The sequence below is a fragment of the Colossoma macropomum genome, unplaced genomic scaffold (genome assembly GCF_904425465.1).
Source record: "Colossoma macropomum unplaced genomic scaffold, Colossoma_macropomum, whole genome shotgun sequence".
Classification (NCBI taxonomy): Eukaryota; Metazoa; Chordata; class Actinopteri; order Characiformes; family Serrasalmidae; genus Colossoma; species Colossoma macropomum.
Window position 1 is genome coordinate 15,901,578 of NW_023494798.1, and position 14,333 is coordinate 15,915,910.

General features: G+C 36.7%; 1 protein-coding gene across 1 annotated transcript; it reads right to left on the reverse strand.

The window, feature by feature from the left end:
- Positions 1-1,841: 1,841 nt before the first annotated feature.
- Positions 1,842-9,303, reverse strand: alx1 (ALX homeobox 1). Its single transcript, XM_036585201.1, has 4 exons — positions 8,827-9,303; positions 6,377-6,633; positions 5,049-5,177; positions 1,842-2,184 (listed from the first exon to the last, which is right to left on the reverse strand). The coding sequence occupies exons 1-4, from the start codon at positions 9,056-9,058 to the stop codon at positions 1,846-1,848; spliced, it is 957 nt and encodes a 318-aa protein (XP_036441094.1). The 5' UTR covers positions 9,059-9,303; the 3' UTR covers positions 1,842-1,845.
- Between the last annotated feature and the right edge of the window lie 5,030 nt (positions 9,304-14,333).

Consider the following 14,333-nt stretch of genomic DNA (forward strand, 5'->3'; position numbering starts at 1 on the left):
CCATAAAAGTAACTTTTCAGGAGAAAAAACATTCCCAACTTGTATGTTGATGTAAAGAGTTCGTATTCCAAGCAATTTTGTATCATTTCTATTCATACATTTATAACACAATGTAAAGGAGAGCTGGGGTTTTCAGATTACATAAAAAATGCAAAACTACAAAAATTAAGATGTAAGATTCTGTTCTGGCTGTAATGATAAGTGAATGTATTATACTCTGAAAATAATAGAAATTCATTACAACTGTGTTAAAGTATATGGAGGTGAGTAAATGTAAGTGTTTACTGATCACCTCTGGCTTCAGGACAGAAAATAAAATTTTCAAGCCATGAAAATTAGTTTTAACTGTACACAGAGTTTGCATAGAGATGCATATGTATATTTGTTGGCAACATTGTATTTATAATTGAAGAATATCTTCCTAAAATGCTGTGTATCCACTTGTAAGAATTTTGGAGATTTATAACGCATTTTTGAAGAACATCTTACTTATAACAGAATTATTCCTCTAATAAAAGTGGTGTTAATTAAAATATAACTTTAGTATTTCTCAATAATGTATAACATGAAAAAAGAAAATTCTCTGTAATCTGTTTTAGAATGAAAGCTTTCAATTGCAGAATTGTAACTGTGTTTAGTTTTCAGTTATAAAGATATACATGTTTTCCATGTAGGAAATAAGTATTTAACTTAGAATCCTAGCCAAATTTCACCCTGAGGCTCATTATTCAGTACCTACATGGACTACACTGCAGTGCAGAGCAATCCTTTGGTTATAGAAGTGCATAATAAAAGTTTGGCCCTGCTGGCGGGTCCTGGCCAGTTTATCACTCAGTAAAATAGTAAAAAAACAGTGCCACCATTGCTGAGTATAATTTAGGTCAAAGTGTAATTTATACTGGATTTAAGACTACACATACAGCCTTATGGAACAGTCACCATATCACATCCCAATTATTATTATGAAGCAGCTAATTACTTGTTTTGGTGGTAGAAATATAGTGTGTGTCTTTAAAAATACCTTAAAGTAACTTTCAAACAGGAGCTCTGAAAAGTATTTGAAATGTTTACATTTACAATGAACACAATATTTAGTATTATCAACTTTTGCCATTTTAATTTATTTTGATCATATCTATAGTTTTTATATTTTATATATTTTTTATATTTATTTTAGATCATCATATCATCTTCTTCACCTGAAAGCTATAATGTAGGCTAAAAGAAAGCATTATAAAAAGAGTTCATTTAAATTTGGAGCAGAACAGCTGATCCTTCTCAGAAATAACAGACAAGTCACAATAATTGGCAAATAATCAATCACTAATTTAATGAAATATTTTTTTTATTGAAAAAAAAAAACATTACCACAGAGGATGAAGTGCTCCTCTGTTTGTGGCAGAGAGTTCAGATCAGCCACAGTTCTGAGCTGAACACAGCTTTGCTTCAAAGCACACAAACAAAATGTTAGTACATCAGAGACATCACCTCTGCTCCGAGTCCTGAGAACAGAATCCTGTTAATCTCCTCCTGCTCACCGCGCCACTGTTTCACATCACCGTAAGTGCATCAGCGCTAATAAGGCACATTATTGCATCATCAAGTGTTTCTAGAGACTCTTTTATAAACTACAGCTAACTTCTATTTCCAAGTAGCTCAGAGTGTGAGTTAGGATGGTGTTCTGGAATTCTGAGGATCTTCAAAGGGATCATCCTTTTAGTCAGTGAAGAGCTCAAAGAGCAGGGAGTCCTTCTTAAGAAGCACAAGGTCCACATTTGTGTCTCTATCAATACATTAAAGTTACTCTTTTTAGGGCTACTATGAATGAAAGTCTGAGAGAGGGGCTCACATGGCCCAGGAGATGTTGGCTGTGTGCTCTTTGGCTTTCATCCTTAGGACAGCGATGCTGGAGGACCGCCGCTCAAATTCAGGCTTGCTCTCAAACGCTGCGTGCCCATTGGGCGCTGGAGCCAAGAGCGAATCAGCAAAGAAGTTGTTGAGGGAGACGTGATTGACGCCAAACTGGTTCTGCTGGTGGTTGGAGAAGCCCATGTAACTGTGCTCGGGGGCTCGAGGAGAATGGGGGTACGGGGACGGCACGCAAGGCGGGGAACCTCGTGGGATCATGCAGGACGACACCACGGAGCCACCAGAGGATGGAGCCGTCCACAAGTTGTTGGGAATCTGTGCAGAGTGAGAAAGGAAGAAAGTCAGATTTTACATTCAACACTCTTAAAGCAGAATTCCACAGATTTTCCTAAATCTCTCCATAATTCAATCATTAAAATGTAAACAGAGTCATTCAGAGTGGTTTGGGGGGCCATTCTAGAGAAACTCGGTAAGTCCGCATTGTTCACAATAGTGTTGATAGGAACCAGACGTCCACCTCCAAAAGCTCCCTCACAGAAAACTACTGCATGAAATAGTTGAGCCTTAAAACGTGTTTTTTGTTTTTTGTCCATTGTCCAAATGGACATACCATCCTATTTTACCATAACCACATTACATAACATAAAAAATACATTAAAAATTACATTACATAAAAAATTGTGAGAACATTGTAGGTTTACTGCTCATTTTGAATAGTAAATAAAATCCCTATATTTGTGTTGTAGACATGGCGACCCCTGGTTCTTATCACCACCACTGTAAACAAATCAGTTTCAAGTTTCTCTACAAAGAATCACTTTACATTTAACCACTCTAAATGACATTGTTTACTTACTGACTGAATTATGCAGACATTTTGAAAATATTATTCTTATTATTATTAATAATTTTCTTGTATAATCATATCATACATATAATCTTTATAATGTAGAATCCATTTTATATCATCTTAAATATCCTTATAAATTTGGTTTTATATAGGTTTATAAGGGTTCTTCTATTTTCACAAATCACAGAACCTATTTTAGCATCTTCATGATATCAGATAAACCTGATAGACCATAAATGATGACTAGCTAGGGCTAAAATAGACAGCAGATAAAACTCACAGGGTTCCACAGAGGAACAGAATCTATCCAGACCATCATAAAACAACATCTCTGAGCTTATTAATCAATTACGATTGCAGAGATCAGGACAGTTCTGGACAGCTCTGGCCAATCAGCTGCATTACATTGGCTGCACATAATATTCTTTGAATATCAGATATGAAGTCAGTCTTAAGAAAAATAGTGATGGCTGCATCCAGCATTATAAAGAAGTCCAGCTCTTAGATGGTCCAGATGTTCTTCATGATGCAGAGATCCTGCAGCTGCTTCACTCCTTATTGTCTATTTGCTTTAACTCATTAAACTGCAGCCTGTCCGATAATGCAATGTGTGCAGAATTCTAGAAAGTGTCTCCACTGTTTAGTAGTGAAAAGAATAATGCAAAACATGTACTGCCCATTAAACTTTAGGGTACCTAGACCTCGTATGAAGATTTCAGAGTAATGCATGATTTTGGGTAAGTAATAATAATGTAATAATGTATGACTTTAGTAAAGTGAGAGAAAATCCCTGTGAAGGATTCATTAACGCAAAACGGCTAATACATTGCATCACTCCTCTTCATTTCAGTCTTCTTTGAGTAAGTTTTACCTAAATAATAATTTGACTGTCCTCTTTTCCAAACTGTTGTTAAAAGTACTTGGATGAAACGTGGTTTAAATAAAGTACTTTTGGCAGTGTTTTTTGATTTTTGACAGTTGTTCCAGATGTTTTGCAGTTTTGCAGCAAAATAATAGCAATATCTAAACACTCTTCTGTTAATATTTTAAAGGGGTATTGAATTGATTTTTCAAAATTTCTGCATAATTAAATCATTCAGATGTAATCAAAGTGATTCAGAGTGGTTTGATATGAAATGCTCCTTTCTAGAGAAATTTAATGAATCAGAATTGTTCACAGTGGTGGTGAAAATAACCAGACATCCTCTAAAAGCTACCTCACAGAAAGCTATTACATGAAATGGTTACAAATATGCTGTTTTGTTGTAGTTTTGAGAAAAGATTTTGGCCTAAAGTATATTTTCTATATCCATTCAGGGCAGAGGGATACATGCAAGATGCTATAAAGCAAAATAGTCCCATAAAGAACCCGTTTTTTTTTCTGATGAACTACTATTTTAACATCGTCAGCATTACACATAAAAATGTGTGTGATAATTGTAGGTTCACTGTTGGTTTTGGATAGTAAATAAAATCACCTTATTTGTGTTGTATTTGTGTGGGTGCAGAAAGCTGTTAAGATATTACCATTTTTTTTGCAAAACTGAAGAAACAACTGTTAAAAAAACACTGTCAAAAGTACTATTTAAATCTGTCCTTTTAACAATAGTTTAGAAAAGAAAAAAATAAATCATTATTTAGGTAAAACTTACTCTTTATACCAAAGAAGACTCTCTGATGAACATGAAGAGGAGCTATGCAAAATATACCCAAAGAATTAGCCGTTTTAAATTAACAAAACCTTCACAGATATTTTCTCTTAGTGGTTCCTTGTTCCTCTGATTTCGTTACCCAGTGTAACGAAATCAGAGTTCGTAAGTTTCTCTACAATTATCCATTTCACATCAAACCACTCTGTATGACTTTGTGTGCATCTCACAATCAATGAATTATGCAAAAATTTTGAAAAATCAGTGGAATTCCTCTGTAGGTTATTTCAGACAAAGACAAATTGCAAATTTACATAAATATTTTGGAAAAACTAAGTATTCCCACAATTTTAACCCCTTAAATGGCCAGCCCCCACTAGTGGGCCCAAAGACACTTTTACAACCTAAAAATCGCTCAGCCAGTTGCATGTAATAAGCCTGGCATTTTAAAGGTTTAATAGACAGTGTGGCTGCATATTTCAGTTTAGCCAAAACTTTTTTAAATTTTTTTTTTAAAGACTGATATTCTTCCTTGCTATAAAGTGTTTATGTGTAAGTAACACATTAAATGGTGAACGAATCATTATTTAAAACCTATATCAAACCCAGCAGGCCTCTGATATGTCTGAATTGAACAAGCATTTTATGGAGTAAATGTTGATAAGGAGCAGTTTTCTCACCTGTGAGTAGGTGTCTGTTCTGGGTAAGGCCGTGAGCTCATATGTGTTGCTGTAAGGGCCTTTGGGCTGCTGCAAGTGTCCATAACGCTCCCTCTTCCTCCACTTAGCTCTGCGGTTCTGGAACCAGACCTACACATCAGAGTTCAATAACACGTTATTCACCATTCAGAAAAAAACTCATTATACATTAACAATTACAGTCTTTTTCAAGCTTCCAGCGTCATTCCTCTCATCTTCACTAAATTAAAGATGTATTCCTCACATCTTTCAACATTTATGCATAGACAAATGGTAAAGATGTAAACAAAGTCATTGAGAGTGGTTTGGTGTGAAATGCTCCATTCTGGAGAAACTTACTGAGTCAGAAATGTTTACAGTGTTGGTGATAGGAACCAGACAACGAAAGAGTACAACACTTCTAAAAACTTTTTTAAAAAGTTATTACATAAAAGAGTTACAGATATGTTGGCTGATGCCAAGTTTTACTATAGGTTTAGAATTAAGTTTTGGTTTATAACTTCATTCCTTAAAATACATAACACCCAAAGATTTTTTTTTCTTCATTTCTATCATTTTATAATTATCAGCATTACATATAGAAACTCAGAAGACATGCAGATTCACTGGACAGTCTGAGTGGTTAATAAAATGACTATGTTTGCGTTGTAGACACAGTGACCCCTGGGTCCCATCATCACCACTGCAAAGAAATTAGTAAGTTTCTCTGCAGGGTACCATTTCACATCAAACCACTACGAGTGTCTTTAAATTAAAATTATTGTCTTATGGAGAACTTTGGAGAAATCGGTGGAATTCCCCTTTAAACTTTGTCGTTTTATAAATTTGGCAGCAGAATATAATCGATATGTATTTACCCTGTAAACGGTCTGAACTGGATAAAGTTAGTCTACATGCCAAAACATAAAAAGGAAGAAAGAAAAAAGAAAGAAAGAAAAAAAGAAAGAATGAAGAGAGAAAAGAAAGAAAGAAAAAAGAAAAGAGAAAAGAAACGTCAGTACGTCAAGTCAGAGATTTTTTTCCGTGCACACCTAAAAACTAACTCCATTTATCACAATAAACAAATCAAATCCAGCCTGTCGGAAAGAAGTCCGTGTTCATTTATTAACGACTCGATTTCAGGCATCAGGAATAAATGAAAGTTGTTCAGCTGAAATTGCTGTGAAAATACTGGCGTTATTGTTGGGCCTGTTCTAATGTTCTAAGGTTTCTGCGTTTATGTCACTCTTTTGAAGGGTTTTACTGTTTATGAGTCAGTGAAGCGGCTGTGAGTGTTAAACAGGGCAGATGTGGTGCTGCAGTTCTCTGACCTGCACTCTGGCCTCGGTCAGCTCCGTCCTCATGGCCAGCTGTTCTCTCACGTACACATCTGGGTAGTGGGTTTTCTGGAAGACCTTCTCGAGCTCCTCGAGCTGCGCGCTCGTGAAGGTGGTCCGGTGGCGCCGCTTTTTGCTGCTGGACACGTTACTGTCCGCTTTCTCCGCCAGCTCGTCCACGTCGCTGCGCTCGCGGCTCTCGGGGGCGCGCGAGCTCTCCTCGTCCGCCTCAGGCGCGCGGTACGCTGGATCTATGCAGAGACACGAGCCTTTCACACTGAGCTGCTACACAGGCTGACCCTGACCTGAAACACCTCGCGGACGGACTGCGCAGTGGACGGATCAGTAACGGCTTATTAGTGAATAATATGCATTTGCTGATATTACTTCTCAAGGAAACAGCAGACTCGCTGAATGGCCTGTGAATGTAACCCGCTGTCATCTATGTGTTCACTGCTTTCAATAATGTACAGTTTCAACTATTGAGCGCAGACAAAAACGTCTTAGCTTTAAAAAGTAAGCAACTCTGGTTTCCTTCACTGAGATTCACACAACAATTTAACAACAACAAAAACACATTAAATGATCTGAACAGCGTTTCTGAATCGGACTTCACCAAAGAGGGAAATTAGAGGAAACACGAATCTAGTGCCGTATTTCTATTTATACTTGTTCCATTATTTTGAATACTGAAGTAAAAACTGAAGTCAGTAACAGCGTTAAATGTCAGTAAAATAAAGCACTGAGTCGACTCACTCTGCTGAATCTAAAAGCTCTAGATCAAAGCTTATGTAGTTTAAAATACACACAACTCCTGACACAACAGCACATTAGCGGACTTTTAACAGGTTTTATTCATTAAAACAAAAAAGTGTTACCCTGTGTTTATTAGCCTAATATTAATAATCAGACTGTTGCATTCACAGACAGGCTCTCAGTGAGGCCTCGTGTAATTCAGGACTCTCAGTAAAATCCCTAGTATTAAACTTCCTCAGCGCTCATCTGATTCCAGGTGAATATACGGACACTGAGAGTCATTCAGCACTGGTGTTCATTCAGCCATCACTTAAGATTTGACTGTAATACATTACAAAACATCTCACACCAAATGTAAGAGAAAGGTGACACGTTGTAAGACTGCGAAAGTGTAGACTGTATGTAGATCTTAAAGCTTATATTGATCATTTGTGTTATTGTGTCAGACAATATTTTCATAACCCATGTAGAATGGACGATCAGACTACAACCTAGAGTCCACATATACATTATAGCGTAGACCATATTAAAATCACTGACTATATGTTTATAACCTACAGTTTATATATGCATCACCTATATATGCATTATAATGTACATTATATTAAAATCACTTAGTATATGTTTATTACTTCGAGTCTATATATACATTATAATGTAGACTACATTAAAATCACTGAGTATATGTGTATAATTCGAGTCTATATATATATAATATAATGTAGGCTATATTAAAATTACTGAGTATATGTTTATAACTTCGAGTCTATATATACATTACAATGTAGACTATTAAACTCAGTGAGTAAAAGTTTATAACTTTGAGTCTATATATACTTTATAATGTGGACTATATGTCCACATTGACTGTATGTTTATAATTTATAGTTTATAATGTATGTTTTATAATTTATTTTGTATGTCTATATATAGGTTATATAATGTTTAGACTTGAAACCTACTTCGCCTGCAGTGAAATTATGAACTATATTTTTAGAACTTCTACAGACTGTAGTATGATTTCAGGTTACATGTTTTAACAGACTATTAAAACTACAGACCTAAATTTTTAACCCAGTAAACTAAAATGATAGAGTATATGTTTATAACCTATATAGACTACAGTATTAGAATGGAAACCTAGACCAGTAAAACAATAGACTATATGTTTATAATCCATGACTGTGCAGTCATAAGCAATATGTTTACAACCTGTGTAGACTTTAAAAAGATCATAGCCTGCATATTTAACCCATTTAGACCACAGTAAAATTATAGACTCTATAGAATTTATTGCCCATTAAAACTATAGTAAGATCATAGACTAGGCCTGTATGTTTATTACCTACTATAACATCATACACTATGTTTATAACCAACTTAGACTACAACAAAACCATAGACCACAGCGTGCTTATGGACTACAGTATGGTAATAGACTCTATGTGTATAACCCGTATGGACTACAGTGTTTGATAATAGACTCTATGTTTATAACCTGGACTATAAGATCACATACACATGTTAATAAGCTGTATAGACTATAGTAATATCATATGCCGTATGTTTACAGCCTGTGTAGACTACAGTAAGATCACAGACTACATATTTAAAACGTACACAGACTATAATAGGAGCGCAGACTGTATGTAATTCTACATGTATCTAATTCCGCATGGCACACTCACTGTTTTGGTTGTCACACGGCGAGGCCCTGTCCATTCTGCTGTGCTGCTCGCTGGTCTGGAGGGAGTAGGAGTGCACACACTTGGGTGAAGTCTTGTCGTAGTACTGCACGCTCTCTAAACTCTCCATCACCTGCTCCAGCGTGCTGCCCGCTCCCATGTAGTACTCACTGGCCTTAATCGCTTCACTTTTCATGGAGAACTTGTCCGTCATGTATTCCATCATCATCATCATCCGCTGGCCTCGTTTCTCTCCTCAGGCTCCTCGAAGCTCACCATAAGTGTCTGGCTGTTTCGCAATGCGTGGACCCGCTGATTTGCGCTCGCGGTTCATTTGTCTCGTCTTAAAGGGACCTTAAGGGGCTCTCTTTATACGTCCGAGCGCAGGGGGCTCCCAGCAGCCTCCCAGCTCCTGAATATGGAGAAGAGAAACTCCACCCATGGGGCAGAGGCACGCTCAGACACTCAGCAGACTCTCAGTCATCACCAGCGAGAATTAATTACACTTCCCATCACTCACTCTTCTGGATTTAAGCGTCTGGTTAAAGGCTTTAAGGCGCGCGCTGAGAATAAACTAGCCGAGCAGGTGACACTGTGACAACTTCACAAGTTTTATTATGAAAAAAATAATACAAATGTAGGAAAGAAAACAAGAATAATAACACTATTAGAAAACTACTAGAAAGCTATTACTTTTACTATTATAATAAATAACATCATCATCGTTATTATTATCATTATTTGCTCTTGTGGTTGTCATTAATATTATTATTATGATTTCAAAGCTACTTAGAGCTATTATTATTATTATTATTATTATTATACACTTATACTCGTATTTTTTTTACCATCCCAACAATCAGAAAGTATCAATAATTGGACTTTTTTGTTTATATGTTGCGTTATTAGTTGATTTTATATCCGAGTATTTATTACTTATACTAGTGTAACAAATCTATGTATTTGGGTTTATTTCACAGAGAGAGATTTATGGCTAATAATTACTCAGACCTATTTAAACTCTCATTTTACTCTCTGGTCTACACGCTAACTCAACTTTCTGAACCTCGAAATGTCTTTAAATCAATTACTTCACCATGTCAAACGAAATATGCATTCTAAACACCAACTACATCAATATAAACGATGTTATTACACGACAAAACGTATTAAAAGCTCCCCGAGTCGCTTTGTATGAGTTCGGTTTCGTTCCAAAACGCTTTCTGGACCATTTTCAAGAAATGTAAAGTTGCAGGGAGCAGGCTTTACACATACAAGAGATATCACTGCTACACTCTAAAAAGTGATGTGTTAAATAACATCATACTAACCTGTATTACCCGTTTTAACACTTTTGTGTCACACTGTTTTCTGAGTTAAAAGTAACCCAAAATGTGTTATCCATAACTGGGTGTAGAAATATTTCAACATATTTTGTGTTAAAAGTAATACACAATATGTCGTCTTCAACTGAACACACTGATGTGTCTAGTTAGAGACAAAATATGTTGTTTTTTAACACAGCTGTTTAAGAATGTATATTGTAATTACGACCTCATTCATTAGAGGAAAAATGCGTTAAATATTATACGTCAGCTTTGTATTACGCTTCTGAACGTTATATTAGACATACTACTGTTTAACGTAATTATGATGCCATGAGACTGTTGTATGCCATTTCTTAACAACATAGAGTCATTACAGGAACACATTGTGGAAGCGGGAAATAATAAAATAAAACAATGTGGCATAAACACTCCGCTGATGAGTTAAACCAGATCAGCGACCCACCATCAGCGCACAACTCACACACACAGGGAAAGAAATAGAGTGTGGATACTTTAGAAATTGGTTAGTGGTAGTCTAACAACTCTGCTCCACTTTGTAGACGAATGTGGACGACGGAGAGAGCTAATCCAGACATACTGACTATTATACAGCCTAACAATGACTTAATAACAGTGTTAGAAACCTCTGACTCCGACGGATACAGAGAGATACGCAGTCTTTAAAGGTGTGTCTGTTCGGTTTATGAAGCTCCACAGTGTAAAAGTGGGCGCCGTGGTGTCAACATTTCGGTCACGCAGAGCACCTGAACGATTGGATTTCAAACAGGAAAAGTGTCATATGAGCAGCCTTTATAAAAGAGAGAACACAACGAGAAGCTCTTTCTCATTTAGCAGCGCCTCGTACCACCTGCCAGGCTAGCCATATCCAGCCCGGTCGGCTAAGCGCTCGCTGACAGTGCGCCGGTTAGAAGGTGCCACTCCACACTCAATGAAAATAAATAGCAGCGCTCTAAAGTAGCGGGGGGCGGGGCTTACTGAGCCGCCGCGAGGGCCTCACGCTGAGGAGAAAATGCGAGAAGCTTTTGGGAGGTTCGTTCAAATTTGTGCTTCGCCATTTAGACAAAAAAGAAGAAAGTTAGTAAGTGTTACACTTCCTACAGACAATAAAGGCTTTCAGTCTGCACACAGAAAGGCTTAACATGGCTGTTTCGAGTGGTGGCGCTTAAGGTGAGTGACCTGAACTCAGCTGGGCCTTAAACACAGACCTGTCAACACAACCTACAAAACTATTATACCAATAAACCCTTCTGTAGAAGACAACTATCCACCTTCTTCCGTTTTAGAACATTAAACCATTTGTATTGGCTCTTAAAGTGTTAAAATGGATGTTAGAACATCCATTAGGTATATAATTATATAATATATCATACATGTATTAGCTATATTATTTCATTTCCAGTCAAGTACCAAGAATTCAATTTTCAGTTTTAGAAAAAAAAGGAAACATATTTAACAGAAAATTACACAAAAGCCTCCATCATAACCCTCTTCTGTCCTTACAGTTTTAAAACCAACCAGTTACAGCTGTGTCCTCCCAACAAAAGGTTCTAGGCTGACACTGACATTATGTTCCCCATTAAAGAAACACTAATATGCACACATGCAACTATCTGAACACACCTTAGCTGCTGTGCAAATTTCTCTCATCTTTGGCATCTTAAATGGCCATTTTGGCTAGAAATTAAATAAATGAATGGGTGATCTATACATATATGTTATGTTCTTAGGCATGTCTTAGGCACATAAGTCAATTGTTCAAAACCATTTATCTTAATTTTGACAAGTAAAACATTATATAGCATTAAAATAAGTACAAATAAACATGAATACAATGGACAGAAAAGCACAAGCTTGGTTCCAGATTTGGTCCTCAGCCATCACACAGGCTGAATCTCAATTGGCTCCATACTCCCTCTGTAGTGCATTATATAAGTAGTGAATTATCGTCTTCTGCAACCAAATGATACATAATATGTTGAAGAGAAAGAACCATAAGCTGTATGACCTTTCAGCTAACATTAAGTGCACTATTTGGGTGCGGAAGTCATAGTTTCATGACCTATGCAGGGCATTATATAGGGCAAATCTAGGTCTATTTGAGATTTAGCCCTAGACTTGTTAAATTCCATCACCAGTACACCTGAATTAATTTAATAAAGTGTGATTATACAAGGAGAGGTTTAACATAAACAGTTAAACAAAAAATTGACACACATAAATCTCTACTTATTGTATTCATGTTATTTGTATCTATTCTAATATTAGTGCTTTCAGAGCAAATAAACACTTACCACCCAGTTAAACAGCATTTTAAAATAGAAATTTCTCTGGTGCCCAAGACTTTTGCACAGTATACACATTAAATCCTTTTAAGTGCCAATTTGGCGAAGGCAAAATCAAATTTAAAACAGTTTTACCACTTTCTAATGCTATAGGTTAAAAACAACAGTGAATAAATACCATACTGTTTATGCTCAAATGCTGAAGAAGTGCTGGTAAAAGTAGGGTTGGAGTGAGTGTTTCATTTCGCTTTGTGCACACACTCACACAAACACACCATTTCAGTCGCTTAAGTAATGAAAATGATAATAAACCACGTAGCCTGGCTTGTGCCCCCAGCTGCACAGATCAGCACAGCCGTGTCACCACAGCCAGTGCTGAAACCGCTCCATATGGTTTTTTAAGAGGCCTATTCACTTATTGCAAAACCCCTGCTTCTTGTCAAAATGATCCATCTGTGGTAGAAAAAGCCTTAGCTGATACATATTTATTTCCCCTGTAATGTGTTCCTGGCTAATTAAATAAAATGTAGGCTATTAGAAACCCAAACAAACCTACAGACGAATTTATTGCTTTAAAGCATCTTACTTAACCCCGTGCAGCTCGGCTCACGCCAGCAATTGTAAAGATTATCTCTCTTGGTTTGGCCTTTTAGTGGCTGTGGACAACAAGTGGTATGAATTATCCTCCTGGCATCCCCCAATGACAGGGGCTAGCCCTGTCAGTTTAATCTGATGTACCGTGTTTTTTCATAAGGGCACATGGAAACATAGCGTTCACTTAAAAGCTGTACTGACATGAACTTTCAGAGCCGTAGTTGAGATAATAAACTTACAAGGGTGAACTCAAGCAAAGGTTCTTTGTTCTAGGTTATGAATAAAAAAGCATATAAAATAAACTAGTCCTCATGGTGGAATACTTAGCAGCAATATTTACAAATAACTACACTACTGTTAGTTCAGGTTGTCAATATTGTGCTGCTTAATTACATAGCAAATATCTTCTCATAGAGGGAGGGTGGATGCTTCATCATGGCAGGTAGGATGATACTGCAAATCTGTTTTAGATACCAGTTTATTAACGGACCTGGTGTTTAGCACTGCGGGTGCAGGAATCTGACACACCAGTAAAACTCTATAACTGGCTATAAAGCCAAAACAAAAGCAGAGCATATCAATACGAAGAGGAGAACATAAATAGTCTACATGCCACTCACTCATAGAGTGCCCTTCTTCTCTACTACTGGCTGTTTGTTTTTACTCTAATTATCTTATCAGCCTGCAGCCGTTGCCCAGACAGTGCCTGCTCTAACCAGTGCGTTTATGACCAGACAGCTTTCTGATGTCCAACATAAAATACACAAACATGACCACTCCGATCTGAAACTAATAAAAGACAAAACACAAGACTAATCACAATGCTAATGTTTACAGAGCAGACTTTTATATCCTCTATTTTTCTGCTTGGGGTTGGGCTTGTTTGGCAAGAAGTCAAAGAATCCAGAGTATCTTTCTCTAGATTTTTTTTATCATCGCTATTTATGCTTTCAAGAGAAACTTGAACAAGACTTTATGAATTGCAAATACTTTAATGACCCTGATCTTTGAACAATCAAACACATCAAACAAATGTACTTCAGGAATTTTCATTTCACCATTTGTTTCTTAATTAAAACACAGAGGGAAGAGGTCCAATATAATAAGGTCGACAGAGTACAAATGTTTAAACAAAGCCAAAATGAATTACAACAAGAATGAGCTGGTTCCTATTGCCTGACATTGTTTGCATATTAAGCATGTCATTTGAAAATGGTTTCCACCCTCGTCGTGGTCACATTAAATGCACTGATATTTGAGAATAACACACATCCTGGGACTGCCT

Coding starts and splice junctions, on each gene's coding strand:
- alx1 (XM_036585201.1), bottom strand. CDS start 9,058: ATGATGATGATGATGGAATACATGACGGACAAGTTCTCCATGAAAAGT. Junction 6,634..8,826: donor GCCGTGTGACAACCAAAACA/GTGAGTGTGCCA, acceptor GTCTCTGCATAG/ATCCAGCGTACCGCGCGCCT. Junction 2,185..5,048: donor GAACAGACACCTACTCACAG/GTGAGAAAACTG, acceptor CACTCTGCACAG/ATTCCCAACAACTTGTGGAC.